The 21,319-nt window shown below is 41.7% G+C and overlaps 1 protein-coding gene across 3 annotated transcripts; it reads right to left on the bottom strand.

The window, feature by feature from the left end:
* Positions 1–89: 89 nt before the first annotated feature.
* On the bottom strand, positions 90–20,837 carry LOC124135920 (uncharacterized transporter slc-17.2-like). Of its 3 annotated transcripts, none has more exons than XM_046501605.2 (10): positions 20,715–20,837; positions 10,901–11,175; positions 10,005–10,238; positions 7,819–7,906; positions 6,650–6,745; positions 4,833–4,966; positions 3,576–3,725; positions 2,616–2,748; positions 1,380–1,621; positions 90–344 (listed from the first exon to the last, which is right to left on the bottom strand). In XM_046501605.2, the coding sequence occupies exons 1-10, from the start codon at positions 20,719–20,721 to the stop codon at positions 147–149; spliced, it is 1,557 nt and encodes a 518-aa protein (XP_046357561.2). In that variant the 5' UTR covers positions 20,722–20,837; the 3' UTR covers positions 90–146. The 3 variants fall into 3 exon arrangements, with proteins under 3 accessions (XP_046357561.2, XP_046357560.2, XP_046357562.2); XM_046501604.2 differs by lacking the exon at positions 20,715–20,837 and adding an exon at positions 15,820–15,980; XM_046501606.2 differs by lacking the exons at positions 10,005–10,238; positions 20,715–20,837 and adding an exon at positions 15,820–15,984.
* Between the last annotated feature and the right edge of the window lie 482 nt (positions 20,838–21,319).

Here is a 21,319-nt window from a genome sequence, read left to right as displayed (position 1 = left end):
CACACCCTTCTGTCCTTGGATCCTTTTGACCGTCGATTGCTTCATGTATCGATTTCTGTTGAAACTCCAGGTAGTGACTGATCTGACAATAACAAGAAAACGAGTTTATTTGGCTTTATGCCGCTTTAGCTCCAATACAATGCATGTCAAGCACAGGACTGTTCTGTGTCTGTATCTTTGTCTGGTAGAGTTGTATCAGACGCCGCTCGGATTTCTTTTGTAATAGAATCGTGTTTGGCCCAAGGTTGAGTTTCTCCACTCCCGAAACAAAGAAAGATCAATGCGGCCAGGGAAAACGACCCAAATCCAGTGAAAAACGCGTATTGCCATTCCTGTCGTGTTCCCTGCAGTACAAAAGGTACATGCATTTTGACAAGTCTATGACGGATATAAAACTACGGGCAAAAGAAAGAACACACCCATGTTTGATGGTGGTTAAAAATGAAACAAACAACAAATGGTTATTCCATGGTATTTTTGTTATATGGAAATAATAAGAAACAGGAATAATAACGACTGTTTTCAGGCTCGTAACGTTTCAATAACGTTTGTTTTGTTTGTTTGTTGTTGAACGCCGCTATCTGCGGTCTGAAAATAATGGACCAGACAATCAAGTGATTGATATCATGAGCATCGATGCACGCAATTTGGATACGATGTCAGCATCAACCAGCGAGCCTGACCACTCGATCACGTTAGTCGTCATATGATGACGACCTTTACACAATCGCCTCTTGAAAAGACAATTTAGTGACAAAACCCTTTCCATATCATAAGACATCTCTGCTAAGAGAAGTACCATAGTACTCTTCCGCCAAAACCATCAGCGTGTAATTATGAATCATTATCAAATAGGGGGCGATGATCATGATATCAATCACTGGATTGTCTGGTCCAGACTCGATTATTTACAGACCGCCGTCATATAGCTGGAATATTGCTGAGTGCGGCGTTAAACAACAAACCAAACTGAACCAAAAAGAAAATAGGGGGCGGTCGGGTAGCCTAGTGGTTAAAGCGTTCGCTCGTCACAACGAAGACCCGGGTTCGATTCCCGACATGGGTACAATGTGTGAAGCCCATTACTGGTGTCCCCGCCGTGATATTGCTGGAATATTGCTAAAAGCGGCGTAAAACCATACTCACTCACCCCATTATCAAATAGTGATGACACCAGGTGTTCGCGTGAAGAAGGTCGGGACTACATTTACAATAGGGTTATGGTGCTGTCATGTCAAACCAGGAAACTCAGGGATTCGAACCCATGACAAGAGGATCCTGGGAGCAAAGGCACCTTTTTGAATAGACACAGCTCACCGCGGCCCCTGGATCATATATATTAAACATGCATGAATTGTTTGTTAAGTTGTCAAACTTACGTTCACGGTCATGGACGCCACGATGTAGGGAGCAATGATCCCAGCACTGCTACTGATGCAGTTCCCCAGTCCACTGAGGGTCCCAGAGAACTGCAGTGCAATGTCGGCATAGTTTACAAGATAGCCTCCAAAAGCGAATCCTACCAGTCCAACAGCTCCACACAGCAAGGCTATAGCAACCGGAAGTGGTAGACAGTTCGCCATAGCCAAAACCAGCATCGACACAGCCGGCAGCATACACCCTTAAGAGGAAAACATGGAGGTAACTTAAGTTATACAGCAAACTTTTTCTCTTTCAAGAGAAAACATGCTGTTGTAATGATGATGTTAAAGAGAATTTGGAAAAATACAACTTGAAGGCTTTTGGGAGTTTTCCCCTCAGTGGATATAGGTGCTTAGATCGGTGATTACCAAAACGTCGCATTGAGAGAACAAATAGTTGAAATCTATGAATCAATCCTGTGTTCATTGCTGAAGTATTGTAATCAAATGAATAATTACTTGTTTTACATGTACATGCAATAACTTCCTTGATGGCCTGTGGCCCGTTTAACGTGCCGCAATCCGCTGTGCAGAGTTGCGTCCCTGAGATTGTGGTTCGAATTCCGGTTCGCCCCTATGATGTTTCTAGGTTTGTCAGCACCATACCCGTGTACGTCGGTTTCACCGAAGTGGTAAACGTCTGAGACCTGCATCACTTTGGGCTTTCCTTACACATTAACCTGACACGCCGTGATAAAACTGGAATACTGTTAAAAGCGGAGTTAAACCCAACTCACTCTGATGGTCGGGGTAGGGGCTACATGTGTCTGTTATTCAGACCATGGTCGTAACATTACTTCAATACCTCTAATATGGTAATGCACCCCACCTAGTCTAGACAGTGATTGTGCAGTTGCTTTCCCACATATCTGCTACATCATTCCGTTCGGGTCATTTTCCTATACGGCAATGGCTTTGTTGGTTGGTTAATTGTTTGACGCCGCACTCAGCAATATTCCAGCTATATGACAGCGGTCTGTATAAAGACTAGTGATTGACATCATGAACATCGATTCACGCAATTGGGATCGATGACATGCATCAAACAAGACAACGAGTCTGACCACCCGATCCCGTTAGTCGCCTTTTACGACAAGCATCGTCGCCTTTTACGGCAAGCATGGGTTGCTGAAGACCTATTCTACCCCGGATCTCCATGGGTCATAGGACCACGGAATAGCGATGGGAACCTACCTAGCGTATTGAGCAACTTCCTAGTGGCACCAACACTGAGAAGTCTCCTGGACACCAGACAGTCGGACACCCAGCTGGTCAGCATCACGACACCCCAGAACACCAGGTACGGCAGCATGGAGTATATGCCGTTCTGCAACATTATCATCTTGTACAGTTCACGTTCAGTGTGAGTGCAGAGCTTGTATTGTTTGTTGCGAGAAGCTGAAAGCGTGCTGATCCGGCGAATATCAATGGTAAAATATTCCAATTTTATTAGCTTTAACTCTATTTTTACACCTATTTGGCATCTGTGAGATGTTAAATAATTAATAATCGCAGTGCTGTACATTACACCAATGAGTTGAAGTTCATATGATCTATTTATTTAAACAGGCAGATATGTAATCTATGTATTTTAATAGACTTTGTAGAATTTGTAAAAACTATTGACGATGAATATCATTTTAATGTGTATGTCCAAACTAACACCAATACTTATCAGAAAGGTGTATCATCGAATTATAGGAATAAATGTAACAAACACTGGGTTGTAAATTCTGTGCCTTAACGTATCCTTTACAGACCAAATAGGCCGTATGGAGCTTGATTCTGGTACTTTCAAGAATATTCATTATGATAGTATTTCTTCACATTACTCAGTAGCCAAAGGAATCACAATTTGATGTACAGAGTCGCGTCCCCTTGGTGTTCCTGGATCCTATATAACCTTGGTTTGTCAACACACCACTTTTCCATGCCAGGACACCCACATTAAGCTGACATGCCGTCATACAATTCTCAATTCTTAAAATAGAAACATTAACTGAACCAACCAAATCCCCAAATGAATCTACGTAAATTGAACATTAACTATAATACAGCTAATGACAGGGTTTGGCATTATCTTCTCAATGTCAACTTTTGACATAGCTGACGAAAACGAAGCAAGAAAATGTTTGTTGGTGTAACTATTCTCACCGACTTTATGTCAAACATCATGACCTCCTCCATGTATGTTGGGAGCTGCGTCATCAACATGTATACTCCATAGTTGATAAGTGTGTGGGTCGTGATCAGGGCGATGGTGGCTCGTGACGTCATCATCTCTAGCCACGGTGTCGGGGGTTTCTAGACAAAAGATATCTATATACGTTCAAACGCCATCACAACTTTCTGACCTGTTGAAAGGTATAGGAACGCTTATTCAGCCTTTGGTATATATAAGACAATATGTGACCAGCCATGAGATATGGGACCTTATGGATGAAAATCACATTTCTCATTATATCTTGAAACTACAGTGCCTTAGGAACACAATGACGTAATTCACAAGCTTCAATTCGAATCTTTCCATTTTCTGACTAATAAATGTTTATGTAATAATTGCAGTTTGCAGATATAATGTCAGATTAAGTGAACACTGACATGTATTTTGAAATGTTTTGAAATACTGTTTCTATTACATGACGAACTAACGGGAGAAAAACAAGATATGTTTGTACAGCCGCACACATGGCGATTTATACGGAAGTAAGTGACGTAAAACGTCTTTCTTGATGACGTCATAATACAGTTGTATCCTAACTCCCATCAGGTCTCTTTTCTCCTAGTGGGTCGCATATATAGAATACTAAACTCGCTCCCGTGTGATACCAATTTTATGAAACGAGGGAATAGTTCTGGTATTTGACGAGCGAAACTATTCACGAGTTTCATATAATTGGTATTACACGGGAGCGAGTTTTTAGAATTTCACTGTCGTGTATGAATAGGCAGACACCTACACGACCCATAACGTAATTCACTTGAGTTTAACAGAATAATACTTCAAACACGTCCAACGCTGACACATATTAATTTAATACCATACAACGGCCCACCTTTAGAATTCAGGCGTCCGTTCCACAAAGTTATCGTAGCGCTAAGGTTATCGTAACTCACATACTTTAACAGAAACAACTGTCGTTGCGCTACTATACGATCGCCTTGTGGAACGGGACCTGCGCCACAAAGTTTACAATCACGTCGCAATACTCTATGACCAAAACACAACTACGGTATCCGTATCAAGTCCAGTGCCATCGAAAAACCATATCTTGTTAGTTTCAATTTTAGCCACCATCAAATATGGGTGTATATTTTCTTTGGCCCGGCAGTTTATGCATGTGTGCGTTACTGATTTATCTTCAAATATATTTAAGGAATTGCTTGGAATTGGTTTTCTTTTTTTCTTACCCTTATACTTATATTTCGAAGTTTTATGTTAAGTTCGATGTAGTCCCTCTCCTTGTTTGTTATCAAGGTCGTGGCTCGAGGCGTGTCCCTCACCGTCAGACCCCACGCCAGACACCACAGAAAGCCAGCTCCTCCTGTAGGGTCACACACGGAACGGGATAAGTAGGGCTGTTTATGGCCAATTGAGCTAAACATTATTTCAGCTGAATAAGGGTGGGTCAGTTGAATATTTGAAGAAACTTTGATGTGATGCAGGTTTTAGGAGATTATACATCTCATGAAACTGGTATGGAGTAGACATTAGCATTATAATCAGGCGAATATGGGATTCAACCCCACGATTATGACCCTGACACGCCCAATGGACGTAACTCTGCAGATATGTCTCAGATACCCAATCCTTGAGTGAGTGAGTGAGTTGGTTCTAACGCCACTTTGAACAGTATGACAATTATATCACGGCATGTCACCTTTATGGGGGAGAAAAGCCCGAAGTAATGCAGGTCTCAGACGTTTACCACTTCGGTGAAACCCACGAGCACGGGTATGGAGATGACAAACCTAGAAACATAATTGGGGCGAACCGGGATTCGAACCCACGATCCTAGGTTTCTGGCGTGCCCAAGGGACACAACTGTGCGCTGACGACTGGGCCACCCGTGGCACTCCTTGTCCTATGAGCTGATTTATGTCAGTATAGGAAGTTTGCAATATTTGACCTGGAGCTGCAGTAACATGAGGTCGGAAATAGTGGGTACTTTGAGTGTTCATGTCACACTATGTTTCCGACATGAGTGTCGTTAACATAGTATAACATGAACACTCAAACAGTGTTCTTTTTATTACCGAATATGTCTGCATACAGAGACGAGTTTTAGCGTTTACCTGTTAGGACAGCAAGTCCACAATTTGTCGAATGCCGTCTTCAGCTATGACGTCGTTCCGACCTTACACCACGACAAGATTCGAAAATGCCGTCCGGATGACGGAAACAATACACTGTTGTCTCGTGACGTGATATGACCCTAGGGCACATATGATTTTATGAACCCCGATGTTTGCTCTCGTAGGTAATAAATGTACATTTGGCCCGTCATAAAGACGCAGAGCATGGGTTGGGACATAAAAATACTACATCCTGCCACATCTCAACAATGATGCTAAACAGAGAGATGAAACAGATGGAGAGTAGTTTTATAGAAAATATCACCTTGGCTTTATCACACTGATTCAAACGATGAAGATGAGTGAGTGAGTATGGTTTTGCGCCGCTTTTAGCAATATCTTCGGCGTGACGAACGAACGCTTTAACCGCTAGGCTACCCGACCGCCCCCGATGAAGATGAACAACAGTTACCTAGTACATGGTACATATGTATATCTCAGTTTGAAAACGTCTTGTGAAAAAATACGTATAAACAACTAACGACTAACAACAGTTGTGTGGAACATATTACCTAGGACATAGTACACGAACTTAGGCTAGGTCGTAACACTGCCAAAGACGAGGACTAACAACAGTTGTGTTGAACATATTACCCAGGACACAGTACAAGGAATTAAGCTAGGTCGATACAATATCATGGGTACAATGTGTGAAGCCCATTTCTGGTGTCCCCCACCGTGATATTGCTGGAATATTGCTTAAAGCGGCGAAAAACCATACTCACTCACTCACTCACTCACTTACAATATCAATGGTGATGACTAACAACAGTTGTGTTGAACATATTACCTAGGAAACAGTACAAGGAATTAAGCTAGGCCGTTACAATATCAATGGTGATGACTAACAACAGTTGTGTTGAACATATTACCTAGGACATAGTACAAGGACGGCCATCCACCAGCAGGTCCGTATTTACACATGTATCCTCCGAACGGAAAGATGATGGCATTGCCCATCAGTCCTCCTGCAATGATAAGATAAGAAATAATAAACCTGTATCGCATTCCAGCTTTATACAGCTGCTCCGAGGCGCTTACAAAAAGTGTTGGAAAATACAGGTGAAAAGTCAAAAAGTTTTAAGTTGACGTCGAAAGTAATCACGAAAGTCTACTTGTTTCAGTTCGCTAAGGATATAGTTCCTGGGCTTTGGACTGGCAACAGAGAAAGAGTGTTCAATTTTGTTTTGTAGTATGGTATGACGAGTCGATGGTCTTGTTCTGATCTTAATGCTCTTGATAGTTGCTATATTTGAATCAGTTCTTTGAGGTATCCTGGCAAGCAGTCAACAGCAAGAGGTGAAGAGATCAGAGACAGGATCTTGAGCTGAATTATACAAGATAGTTCGAGGTGAAACAGTTGGCTGTGTCCATGGGCCTCGTCACACAAAGCCATCTGAGCTGTCGAGGACGAGGTCTTTTCTACTTTTGTCACAAACACTGACTAGGATAGATAATATCCGAAAACTCTTGACAAAAATAATTATGTTTCAGACTTTTGAAAAAAATGTCTTCAACAGAGGTTAGACTCATAGTTTTAAAATTAAACAAATGCTGGTTTTGTAGTTTTAGCTGAAAAATATCTCAATACAAAATCCTGCTTCTCTACAACTCCCTCAGAATATCAGATGGTCGGTCCCTAACCAGAAACGAGAACTAAGATCTGATTTCAAGAATATTTCGTGCCTGCATTCTTTGGAGGGAAAATTCAACCAACAAAATAGCGTTGACGTAAACGGCTTTGCTTAACCCACGATAACTGACATGCTGCTGACCAAGGATAGTAATGGGGAGTATCAAGGATACGAACCCACTACCAGCGAATCCAAATACAACAGAGACAAAGCTTTGCACAGCGAATGTTGACACGTTAGGCCACGGGGCTACTCGTGCCCCTAATAAAGGGCGAGGAGTCGCAAAGTAACGTCCCCACTAGGGTACAGAAGGTATTCTGATTCGCGGTGGTTCCGGGTACAACGATGTGGATTAGATGTCTGAATTTCCCATAACAGATTTCGCAGGCTTTGATTGTTTGTTTTACCAGAAAGAGAAATGCCCAACATCCGGTTCCACTCTGCAGCTGGTGCCCAGCGGGCCCAGAAGACCGGAAGTGAGGGGTACAACACTGCCTTAAACGAGAAAGTTTCCAACATCGTATACAACATGAAGGCATAAGTACTCCTCATATACAACTGTCCGTAATTCATTAACAAATTCGTCCATGATATCTATATATTAACGTAGGTGATACCTATACAAATAGCAATAAACGTGTTACGGTTGAGGGATGTAATATGGTTGAGCGTTGTGTTACGGTTGAGGGATGTAATACGGTTGAGCGTTGTGTTACGGTTGAGTGTTGTGTTACAGCTGAGGGATTTGTACGTCTGAGAGTAATGTTACGACTGAAAGGTGTTTTACGGTAGAGGGGTTTTTAACGCTGAGAGGTATGTTACGGATGAGAGGTACCTTGCGGTTGAGAGGTACGTTACGGTTGAGAGGTATGTTACGATTGTGAGGTATGTTATGTCTGGGAGGTACGTTGCGGTTGAGAGGTATGTAATGGCTGGGAGGTATGTAACGGTTGAGAGGTACGTTTCGGTTGAGAGGTACGTTGCGGTTGAGAGGTATGCTACGGTTGAGAGGTATGTTACGGTTGGGAGGTATGTTCCTACTCAGAGTTATTTTATAGATTAGCGTCATGTTACGACTGAGAGTTATGCTCAAGATGAGAGGTATGTTACTACTCCGAGTTATTTTAGACCTGAGAGGTTTGTTACGACTGAGTGGTTTGTTAGGGGTGAGAGAAATGTTACGGCTGAGAGTTATATTAGGGCTGAGAGTTAGAAGTTACGACTGAAAGCTATGTTACGACTGAGAGTTATGTTGGGGCTGAGAGTTCTGTGACGGCAGAGAGTTATTCTATTGCTGAGAGGTTTGTTACGTCTGATGGGTTTGTTACGACTGAGACTGATGTTACGACTGAGAGGATTGTAACGGCTGAGGGGTATGTTTCGGCTGAGAGGTTTCTTACAGCCAAGAGTTGTTACGGCTGAGAGGTTTGTCACGGCTGAGAGTTGTTACGACTAGGAGGTATGTTACGACTGAGAGGAATGTAACGGCTGAGAGGCATGTTACGACAGAGAGGTTTGTTACAGCTGAGAGTTGTTACGGCTGAGAGGTATGTTATGGCTGAGAGGAAAGTCACGATGGAAAGTTATTTGGGCTGAGAGGTTTGTTAGGGCTGAGAGTTATGTTACGGCTCAGAGTTATGCTACGACTGAAAGTTACGTTAGGGCTGAGAGTTATGGTACGACTGAGTGTTATTTTAGGGCTGAGAGTTATTTAATGGCTGAGAGCTACGTTAGGACTGAGTGTTATGTTACGACTGAGAGTTACTTTAGGGCTGAGAGGTGTGTTAGGGCTGAGAGTTATTTTAGGGCTGAGAGTTATGTTAGGGCTGAGAGTTATGTTAGGGCTGAGAGGTTTGTTAGAGCTGAGAGATTTGTTAGAGCTGAGAGGTGTGTTAGGGCTGAGAGGTTTGTTACAGCTGAGAGGTGTGTTACGGCTGAGAGTTATGTTAGAGCTGAGAGGTTTGTTAGAGCTGAGAGGTGTGTTACGGCACATCTGTGCGGCAGAGTACTAGTTATCACCCCTCTGTGAAATAGACATTGAGGACTGACCTCCGTCATTTTCCTACATCATCAAGGAGTATGTTATTGAGTATATGAGTTACACCCGTCCAAGCTCCACAATCACTTTGCGAAACGGGACACTGTTGACGACATATCGACTATGCCACGTTCAACAGATTTAGGGAGCTCCATCTTACAGGTTTTCAATCACGTCTTTCCTATAAAGTGCGGATGTGGTCAAAAGTGATTTTTTTGTAAGTGATCTCTTAAAGGTACCGTATGTCGGTTAGAATACTGAAAAATAAAATGTGCGTTGATTCCTTTCCCATATTGAACAATTTATTTCATAGTTTGTAATTTCAGAAAAAAACGATAACAAAGCAGGGTGGAGCATTTGATTCAGAATCTTAATTTGTGAAAAGAACACCACTTGACCCCGATTAATCTGACAGACAACACATCGGGTGTGTATCGAATCATGTCAGAATGCGATGAATATTAGTACAAAGTCAAGCATTTTCATTTAACGGGTAATTATCGAGATTCAGCAAAAAAGCGTAAGTAGGAATCAACCAAATTGTTAGATACTCACGATAGACACTCCCGTCATGCAACGAACAGCTAGCAGAACATATGGATGCGCATGAGCAGCCATAGGTGTACAGATGCTTGTTACTGATGCGGCGATGAGGGAGATGAGGATGACCCTGTGTGCCCCGAATCTCTCCGCCAACCACCCAGAAGGGAACTGAAGGGCCATGTACCCCCAAAACACAGCGCCCAGTAGCAGACCTTGAACTTGCTTGCTCCACTCAAAACTACCTGTCTTGAAGAGGCAACACGTCATGGATGATTGGTGAGGAATGTGGTTTTACGTCTCTAGCAATATTCCAGCAACTTAAAAGGGCGGATGGACACTATGAATGGGCTTCATCATTGGGCTGCACCATTGTTGGGAACAGAACCCGGACCTTCGGAGTGACAAGCAAACGCTTAAACCTCTAGGCCACCCTATCATCTGTCATGGATGATGACGAATGTATATTTAGAGGCTCTGGACATTTGCAGTACAAGGTTGATTTAAGCGTCTCAGAGATTTCTATGATCAAGAATAAAAGTGAATATCAATGAAGTAGTTCAGCCAATTACACGGTAAAATATCAAGGCATCAATGGTACTCGAAATTGGCACCAGACTGTTAAACATACAAGTAGTGCCTTTTTAATTGTAGATTCCCTTTGGCAACTCCTGATTTACTACTTTCAGCATTGATGACTTATGTATGTTGAATTATGTCCCTACAGGTATATGTATAGTCGTTGTCAACATTAATCGTCAACATTAAACTAACGGGATCCGGACTAACGGATCAAGCTATTTTTGATTACGCAGCTTGAATAATCACTTTCTTGTTAATTTTGTCAAAGGAATATAGAAATAATTGCATTTATATGTATGCAAAAAGAAACAGTAGATACATATACAAACCGAAATATCAGAGCTCTTGGACCTCTCTTGAGAATAACATGTGTCCTCCATGATGGGCGCTGTGGTGTTGATTGTCATTGGTCGTCCCTGTTTGATTCCAACCTGATCTATTGATGAATTGATGTCATAGGACAATGTCGTGATGTTGATGAGGGGGTCATGGTTTACCATGCACACGATGGTGATGCTGAGGCTGCTGCGGAAGCTGTCGTGGAGTACGAAGGCTATGAACCACATGCCTGCCACAACATAGCGCCATGGGATGCAACACGTCACTGAAACAATGGACATACTGAACAATAGCAACACATCACTGAAACAATGGACATACTCAGCAATAGCAACACGTCACTGAAACAAGGGACACACTCAGCAATGGCAACACATCACTGAAACAAGGGACACACTGAACAATAGCAACACATCACTGAAACAAGGGACACACTGAACAATAGCAACACATCACTGAAACAAGGGACACACTGAACAATAGCAACACATCACTGAAACAAGGGACACACTGAACAATAGCAACACATCACTGAAACAAGGGACACACTGAACAATAGCAACACATCACTGAAACAAGGGACACACTGAACAATCGCAACACATCACTAAAACAAGGGACACACTGAACAATAGCAACACATCACTGAAACAAGGGACACACTGAACAATAGCAACACATCACTGAAACAATGGACATACTGAACAATAGCAACACATCACTGAAACAATGGACATACTGAACAATAGCAACACATCACTGAAACAATGGACATACTGAACAATAGCAACACATCACTGACACAAGGGACATACTGAACAATAGCAACACATCACTGAAACAAGGGACACACTGAACAATAGCAACACATCACTGAAACAAGGGACACACTGAACAATAGCAACACATCACTGACACAAGGGACATACTGAACAATAGCAACACATCACTGACACAAGGGACACACTGAACAATAGCAACACGTCACTGACACAAGGGGCATACTGAACAATAGCAACACATCACTGAAACAATGGACGTACTGAACAATAGCAACACGTCTCTAAATCAATGGACATACTTAATAATAGCAACACGTCACTGAAACAATGCACGCACTGAACAATAGCAACAAGCCTCTAAAACAATGTATATACTGAACAATAGCAACACATCACTGAAACAATGGGCGTACTGAACAATAGCAACACGTCTCTAAAACAGTGGACATACTAAATAATAGCAACACGTCACTGAAACAATGTATATACTGAACAATAGCAACACGTCTCTAAATCAATGGACATACTTAATAATAGCAACACGTCACTGAAACAATGGACGTACTGAACAATAGCAACATGTCTCTAAAACAATGGACATACTTAATAATAGCAACACGTCACTGAAACAATGGACGTACTGAACAATAGCAACATGTCTCTAAAACAATGGAATGACTTTCAAAAACTTAGCGTTGTGACATCTGCTGGATTTCACGGTGCCATATAACATGAACACAAAATCAGTATATATTGTGAAGGCGGGGTAGGATTAACGTTCCGTTGAAGACTGTTTCACTTATATGGCCATGTGTGTGTTTGTGTGTGTGTTGTGTGTGTGTGTGTGTGTGTGTGTGTGTGTGTGTGTGTGTGTGTGTGTGTGTGTGTGTGTGTCTGTTTGTGTGTGTATGTGTGTGTATGCGTCTGTTTGTGTGTGTGTGTGTATGTGTGTGTATATGTGTGTGAGTGTTTGTGTGCGTCTGTGTGTATGCGTCTGTTTGTGTGTGTGTGTGTCTGTTTGTGTGCGTCTGTGTGTGAGTGTTTATGTGCGTGTGTGTGTGTGCGTGTCTGTGTGTGTCTCTATGTGAGTGTGTGTGTGTGTATGTGTGGCTGTGTGTGAGTGTTTGTGTGCGTGTGTGTGTCTGTATGTGTAGCTGTGTGTGCGCGTGTCTGTATGTGAGTGTGTGTGCGTGTCTGTGTGTCTGTATGTGAGTGTGTGTGCGTGTCTGTGTGTCTTTATGTGAGTGTGTGTGCGTGTCTGTGTGTCTGTATGTGAGTGTATGTGTGTGTGTGTGTGTGTGTGTGTGTGGCTGTGTGTGTATGTGTCGTGGTTTGTGTTTGTTTAATTGTACCACATACCATGCCGCAGTTCAACATGGATACCTTACTCAGACATTCAAACACTCAGACCTAACTCCAAGCCGATCAGTCCTAATTTTTTTATCCCCTTTATGCTACGAATCCTATTACAAATATCTACATTTGACATGTATGCATAAAACCACGTCTGGGCTAATCATATTTACCAAATACAATACCGTTCGCAAATGTATGTAGGTAAAGAGGAGTTACATTAATAAGACGAAATTCAAATTATTAATCAATACAAAGTAGTTTATTAAATTTAGTGACGCGTGCGTGTAATGTGTGTTATGTTTGTGTTGTGTTGTATGTATTGTGTGTGTGTGGGTGTGTGTGTGTTGTATGTGTGTGTTATGTGTGAGCGTTGTGGTGTGTGTGTGTTATGTTTGTGTTGTATGTATGTTTGTGTTGTGAGTAATACTATCTATTGTGTGTGTTTGTGCATTGTGTATGTGCGTTGCGTGTGCGTTCTGTGTGCGTGCGTGCGTGCGTGCGTGCGTGCGTGCGTGCGTGTGTGTGTGTGTGTGTGGTTACATTGCACATGATGTATATAGACCCGGCAGACAGCCTCGCACAGATATACTCATACATAGCAAAACTCTATATACATGTAACGAAACCCAATTGCCAATTACCGTGAGTTTAAATCCAATACAAAACACAAATGAAACATAGAACCCGTTTATCTTCCTATATAGCCACAAAAAATATACATTAGCATATATATTATGTCAGGTGGTTAATGGAAGACCTCGGGCTTCTGCAAATGATAATGCCCTAAAAAATACCGTTACCCTTATATTATCATTATTAATTTCATGTCATTAGTACACATAAGTACACATTCGATATATATGTAGATTGCAATTTTAAGTTCCAAATTCTATTTAGCATGGTTGAATCTGCAGGTGACAGCTCTACATTGAAAACACGGTCGGTTGAGGGCGGACCGTCTATATACACGATATCGTGCAAATATGCCGTGCAATATACACGACTGGAAAACTCCCTTCTCCGCCGTGAGTTGCGAACGCTGATTGGTCTATTAATTTCCTACACAACAAACCTGGTTCCCGGTCTCAGTTGCGCTACGCTACGCTACATTGTATATTACTCCCCAAAATGTAGGCCCTAATCATTTAGTCGTATGGATTCCTGGTTACCATTGGTCCCCGACAACCAATCAAAAGAAGCGATTAATGGATTGTTGGTCAGGCTCGGTGACTTGGTTGATTGCCAGTCCGCATGCCCTGACGTCGTGGATAATTGGTCATATTAACTATTAGATTGAGTTTCAGACTCGATTAACAGACTGTCGTCATATCGCTGAAAATATTGTTCAGTGCGGATTGACGTGAAGTAAATATCACATAAGTCTCAGTTGGTACTTCACGTATGTTCATAAAAAAATGATAGAACGACGCAGATTGCTCTCAACCATTTTGTGTTCCAAAAATAGACAAATGCAAATAGAAACAAAACCCCACCAGATATTGCATTCATCACCACTCGCCCCTTTCCGTAACCTGCAAGAAGACTCGTCACCCTATCGATGAATGTTATGCCCGTTTGCGCTAAGACGGAACCCGGTCGCAAAAATGGCCACGAGAGGGGCACGAGTCGCTATTCGGCTTGTCCTGGAATAACACGAGTTGGTCACGAATGCAGATATTGAAGTTTAACAATTTAATCTTGAGTTGGATATAACCATCAAAGTGAGCTATCTCAAATGGCGATAATATTCTGTTTATAATAATTTGATAAAAAAAGCGACAAACCCTTTTGAAAATCTTAGATCTCTGCCAAATCAGAAGATATTGTACGATTCCGAGTACAGTAAAAATAAACACATGTTTATAAAATATATGCCCTATAAAGATAGCGATGTACAAACAGAAAGTATGGATCATATCGGTGCCTCTGACCATTACATTTGGAGGGTATATTACGTGGCCCGGGGTGGTCCGGTCGTCTAAGGCGCCGCAATTAGCTGTTCACATTTGCGTCGCCTGGACACCCAGAAACATATGAGTGTTGGTTCGAATCCCGGTTCGCCCCGATTATGTTTCGAGGTTTGTCAGCACCATACCCTTTCTCATGGGTTTCACCAAAGTGGTACATATTTGAGGCCTGCATCACTTCGGGCTTTCTTTCCACACGCCATAACAAGCTGTTAAATAACTGGAATACAGTTGAAAGCGGCGTTAAACGTACTGATGAATGTTTGACAAAGTGTCGCATTACAACAGGCGGCTGATACATGCCAGGCCATGTGTTTGATTGACAGAATATATAATAGTAGGTCATAAGGTAGAGAAGCAATTGAAACAACACAAACAACATTGGAACAACACCAGGCAAACCACCACACACTGACGGCTCTGATCGCCATAACAGATCGCTTTCGTTCAACCACGGACCTGCATAACGGTTATACAAGTCCGTGGTTCTACCAAATGAACCGCGGTGGATGGCGCTTCTAAAAACGACACGCACATAAATGTTGTAGGGACGATATGCCTAAACGTATGTCATGATGACATATCATTTATCACAGCAAACACAACACATACTGACGAGTGTGCTCGCCATGCTGGATCGATTCCATTCTGTCATCTTACTATCACTCAAAGCTACTTTAACCATACATCAACTATCATGTCTAGAAATGTATGGCACATTTACATGTATACAGGGATGGGTGTATTAAACAGGGCAGTGAAACGGTGTGGGTAAAGACGTTACGTAAACAATTGTCTACTTACGTTTCATGGCCTGGCTATGCTTACCCGGTGTGGTAGCAAATGAATGTCACATCTCGCGTCGGGAACACCGAGAACGAGAACAAAGAGCGAGATTAGGTCAGTGTTCCGCATTCGTGGTTTAATATTAATAGCACACCGCTGATAAGGCGAACGAATGGCAACTCTTGTTTATTGTAAAATATTCGTATTTCGAGGACATGAGCCGGTTAGTAGGGTAAATTTAATTATTAATAACTTCCTTTGTAGTTGGGCTGTTTCCCCCGCGTGTGCAGCTGGTGACCTTTGACCTGAGTTGAATAAGGTACAATAAGGGAGCCGGTAATAATAGTAACGACAAAACCCTTTCCATAATCAAAGGAATAAGGAAACAATTAATAAGGAAGGGGAAGGGTTTCATTCACAATCTGACTGAAAGAAAGCCGCGAAGGTTTATTTTGCAGATTTCTTAATGGAGCGTGTATGTATGAGTGTGTGTATGTCTGCGTGCGTGCGTGCGTGTGTGTGCGTGTGTGTGTGTGTGTATTGTATGTGTGTTATGTGTTTGTTGTGTGTGAGCGTTGTGGTGTGTGCGTGTTATGTTTGCGTTGTGTGTATGTGTGTGTGTCTGCGTGCGTGTGTATGTAAACATTTTCGTTACAAAATTTAGTATACATGCAGATACATACATCATTTAATTCCTTTTCAATTTAAAATCTATATCTTGATAAATACATAATAATTGTAACAAAATTGTGCATATAAATAATGCGCCAAATTCATACCGAATGCATGCTAACATCGGTGTGCACGCGATTAAATTCCGAGCTTTTTTACAACATTCAAGGCCTCAGTAATGCTTTAGATAAGTTTTATGGTAATCATCTGGAAGACATTTCAGTGCTATATTCCAGATATAACGCATCCGCGACAAAAATGATGTCAAATCCCTATTTTGACTTCCACCATATGTTCCCGTGTTTTTTTCAGATGAACAATTGACTTGCCTTTGTATGTGTTTATGACGGGTGCCACCGGTGGGGCATGATGCGCTTACCTTTTCGCGAACACATACCCATGATATAGTCGGAATTATACAATCAGAAGAGATTTCTTATGTGTATGGAAAGGGTTTTGTCGCTTCCTCCTATCAGGAAGAACCACACCGAGATACCTTAACACTGCGAGCATCCAGAAAGACATGTGTATTGACATATACATTCACTCAGAAAGATTCAATATATGCACATTGCCATGTTGAGCGTGTGTTTGTGAGTTTGAAATGTGTGTTGCTCTGCTTTAAAGCCCGCTTCCCGTTCACGAAGCCATTTCCCCCTTGTATTAAGTCTTGTATTATGAAGGCTCCAACATTTCAATAAATGGTTTTAATTATCCGTTTAGTTATGTTATATGTCAGTGTTGAGTGCTACTCAGTAAACGCTACAAAGTCACACAGGTAAATCCATGTGAAAATCTGCGCCATCTCATAAAAATCAGATCTACCGCGAATCCTACAACATCGAGACATTCCGAGTGACAGTTACGGGGCTGTACGACTGATTCCGAATGCTAGACACGGGCATGCTAGACATCCGAAACGGAAGATACTTTCCAGAGTGGAAGTACGGCCATACACTCTCGGCTACCAATTAAACATTTCCATTTCTTCTGTTCAGTTTTCAAATTTTTAATTGAGAAAACTGTCAACATATTTTATTTCGGAATGGAAGTCGCCATTTGGAAACTAGTACCGAAACACTCGAGAAATCTTATTATACAATAAGTAAATGTAAGAAGGCGAATTTATGTCGATATTTTTACACTGCCTTTAAGAAAGTACGTGCATATAACAAATGTACTGGGTTATATTTATTTCAAAACCGTTCATTTCCTTTCTCCTCATTTAGTTATTGTTTGTTGGCATAAGACTTTCGTGATTTATCGGAGTACACAATGAAGCGATAGTAAAATACTCAATTGTTTGTTTGTTGTTTAACGCGCATTCAGCAATATTCCAGCCATATGACGGCGAGTCTGAACCAGATAATCCAGTGATTCACATAATGAGCATCGAGCTAAGCAACTGGGATACTATCACATGCATCAACCGAGTCAGCGAGCCTGACCAACCGATCCTGTTAGTCACCTTACGACAAGCAAAGTCGCCTTTAACAGCAAGCATGGGTTTCTAAAGACCTATTCCATCCCGGATCTTCACAGGGGAGACAAACATGGGTTGCTGAAGACCTATTCAGGAGGAGGAGGAGGACAAGCTGCTCTAAGTTTCTTTGAATATTGAAAGTGTGCCAGTGGTGTTGTAATGGCTTTTTCAAGACTTAAAAGTTTTTTTAAAAATAAACATTTAAAGTGCTCCAATGAATCGAATTCGGTCGTGCAAAGTCATTGAGAATTGTCTCGCAATCCCAATTAGAAATTCACAGCAGATAGAGAAGGAAAGAATATTTGTTGAATAGCATTCTCTTTGACCAAATGTGTGTTTTGGTATACAACTTCAACCATGAAAGCACATACACACGCACATCATTAAGTAAATGCAAAAATTTATATCTTAGTTTGGTTTGGTCGAGTGGATGAAGCATCTGCCTGGGGCGGAAGGTCGGTTTTTCGATCGCAAACTAAGTTAAAAGATGGTACTTGTTGTTTCCCTGCCCGCCGCTCTGCCAGGAGTCAAGATAATGGGGTGGGGAATACATGTTAAACTGCGGTATGATACCCGGAAAGCACCCGGCAAGCACTATAAAACCGGCACTAGTTCGGACTGGTATTTTTTTTTTTTTTTATTTTTTTTTTTTTTACCGCCTCAAAATAATTGTGTATGAATATGAACTGATATCTTGAGAATAAATCAATAACTAGAAATAGTATTATTGCAGTTAATATCATATTATAGAGCATGACCTTCTTTTGTCGCATACAGAACACGAAAATATCATTGCATGGCCGAACGATACGATGTTAAGATCGTGTCACAAAGTATCGAGATACTTCGGTGAATGTCACAGCAGTATCAATATCCGTTTCAAACGAATATGATGATGATGAAACAAATAGCTTCAGATATTGGACCCATATGACGACTTTGTGGGACACATTAATGTCACCACAGACACAATACCATTTAGACGTGTTGTCGAATGATCCCTTGGTCACTGACAATGTATATTTGTTTGTGTGTTGTTTAACGCCGCACTCCCCAATATTCCAGCTATAAGACGCCGGTCTGTAAATAATCGAGTCTGGACCAGACAAGCCACTGATTGATATTATGGGCATCGATATACCCAGTTAGGATATGACATGCATTGACCAAGACCATCCGATCCCGTTAGTCTTGACACGACAGCCATGGGTTGCTGAAGACCTATTGAAACCCGGATCTTTACGGGTCGACAACTAACACTGAGTCTCGCAGAACACTAGAGATCGCGACGTATGTACGTTAACCCTCATATTACAGCTGGTAAAACAGGTATGCATAGAACGCATAACTAAACACAATTTACAGAAACAGAAGCTGTTGCACTATCAACATAAATACATGTGTGAACAGTAACATGTGTGATGGTCGCATGACTAACATGGCAGGTTCAGGTCCGTTAACCCTCATATAATATCAGTCGGTTCATCCTACTAAAAAGTCATGCAGACATGTTTTGATCGATTGGTAACAGCTGGTAAAACAGGTATGAATAGAACGCATAACACAATTTTTGATTTCGTTATCAATAAAATTACATCATGGTATGTGCACACTGTCAGTTGCCCAAGTTCACCTGATTAAACTGTTTACATCCTCAGTCAGGTGACAAATTGCTCTCTTCCTCTCTCTTTCCAAGTCTGGGTAGTGCAGAGGTTCATCATGCTGACCCTGTCGGGTGACAAATGCCTCTCTCCCTCTCTGCCCCTCCTGGTCTGGGGAGGGCGAATATGTTCATCCTACTGACCCTGTCAGGTGACAAATTCCTCTCTCACCCCCTCACTCCTAGTCTGGGGAGGCCAAAGGTTCATCCTACTGACCCTGTCACGTGACAAATTCCTCTCTCACTCCCTCACTCCTAGTCTGGGGGACTACAAAGGTTCATCCAATAGACCTTTCCTCTCATCCAACTGACCCTGTCATGTGACGAATCCTGTCACTCCTAGTTTGTGAGGACGGCAAAAGTTCATCTCATCCCATCCCATCAGAATACCGTTCCTGTATTTGGTGGCTAACGGCTGCTTCAGTGCAACGAACGTTAAAATGTAATAATAAAAACCAAAAAATAAACTAAACATAGCTAATAATATGAAAAGGCAGTGACAACGTTGCCATCGTTCGCTTTAGCCGACGGTTCAACTTATTGGACTGTTTGTTAAATGCTGAGGTGACTGTTTACTAGTATATGAATGAAAAGGAAATGTATGAGTTTGAAATCTGGCTTATAAATCATCCCGTTGATTTTTCATACAGACCCTGAAACAAAAAGTATCCTATTGACCAAGCAAGTCTACAATACTTTGGGAAGTCTGTATTTTAACAGTTTCCATCTGAAAATAAAGAGATTATCTGGGCTCCGTTCTATTTTATGTTAAAAATTAATTCATAAAATATTTTAATTCCAGAAACTAAATGTCAGTCTAACATCCCGTCAGAGTTCTGAGCATCCTTTTTTATAACAAAATGCAACAAACCATAAACGCTAACCCTAATCCGAAAAACGTTGGACATACAAAAGGAAATATTTGTTCTAAGAATATGAATGAAAACTGCAACTGCCATGTTTACTGTGTAAGCGTGGTGCGTTTCGGGTCTTCGAATACTTCTGTGAAGTAAAAATACTAAAAGCAAACTAAACTAAAACAAACGAATGTGGAATGGTGGGAATTACAACCTTCAATACAGTAACATAACCACCTACCTGACATTGCTGAGGCCCTCTACCACTCACAGTTGAGCTCCAAATATTGAGTAAGTCTGACTTCAGTGATACAAACAGCAGCAATAGTGTGCAAGTGATAGGCATGTTATTCATAGCATATCCTTTTCCTATACATATGTATGTACCGTAAAGCTTGAACGGACGGGTCTATGTATTTCAGAGACGTCTTACGTCGTACACCCGTTATTCAAGGCGGTCGTCTATTCATTTTTAAGGGTAACGCTTGGTTTGCACTGTGTATGATAAGAGCTTTCGTTTCAGTATCACGTTGTTGAGTACCTAAAGGTAATATCTATGTGCAGAGAATTTGACCCGGCGTTTATTCAAGGTTGGCGTTTATTCATTTCGCTGTTCAACCGATCCGACGCGTATACTAACGGTATCAGTTGGGGTCATTAAGTTTACGGATACATATGCTGACGTTAAAGGTCATGTAGGTATCACTTTCAGTGTTTAAAAACAAGTATGGCGTCGCCCTTGTCTATCGGCGATCAAGTCAGGTGAGGTGAGGTGAAATGGGGTTCAACGTCGCGTCCAAGATTATTGCACTTATATAGCGACGTGCATGCACGTGTATGTGTGTG

Source organism: Haliotis rufescens, unplaced genomic scaffold, assembly GCF_023055435.1.
Source record: "Haliotis rufescens isolate VD_foot unplaced genomic scaffold, xgHalRufe1.0.p SCAF_4, whole genome shotgun sequence".
Lineage (NCBI taxonomy): Eukaryota > Metazoa > Mollusca > Gastropoda > Lepetellida > Haliotidae > Haliotis > Haliotis rufescens.
This window is presented reverse-complemented; position numbering and strand designations above follow the sequence as displayed.

What these genes read in the sequence shown, in the direction of transcription:
- LOC124135920 (XM_046501605.2), bottom strand. An exon ending in GCATGACGGGAGTGTCTATC is followed by an intron (nt 7,907 to 10,004) that starts GTGAGTATCTAA and finishes TTCTCGTTTAAG; the next exon opens with GCAGTGTTGTACCCCTCACT. An exon ending in GTTGGGCATTTCTCTTTCTG is followed by an intron (nt 6,746 to 7,818) that starts GTAAAACAAACA and finishes TTATCATTGCAG; the next exon opens with GAGGACTGATGGGCAATGCC.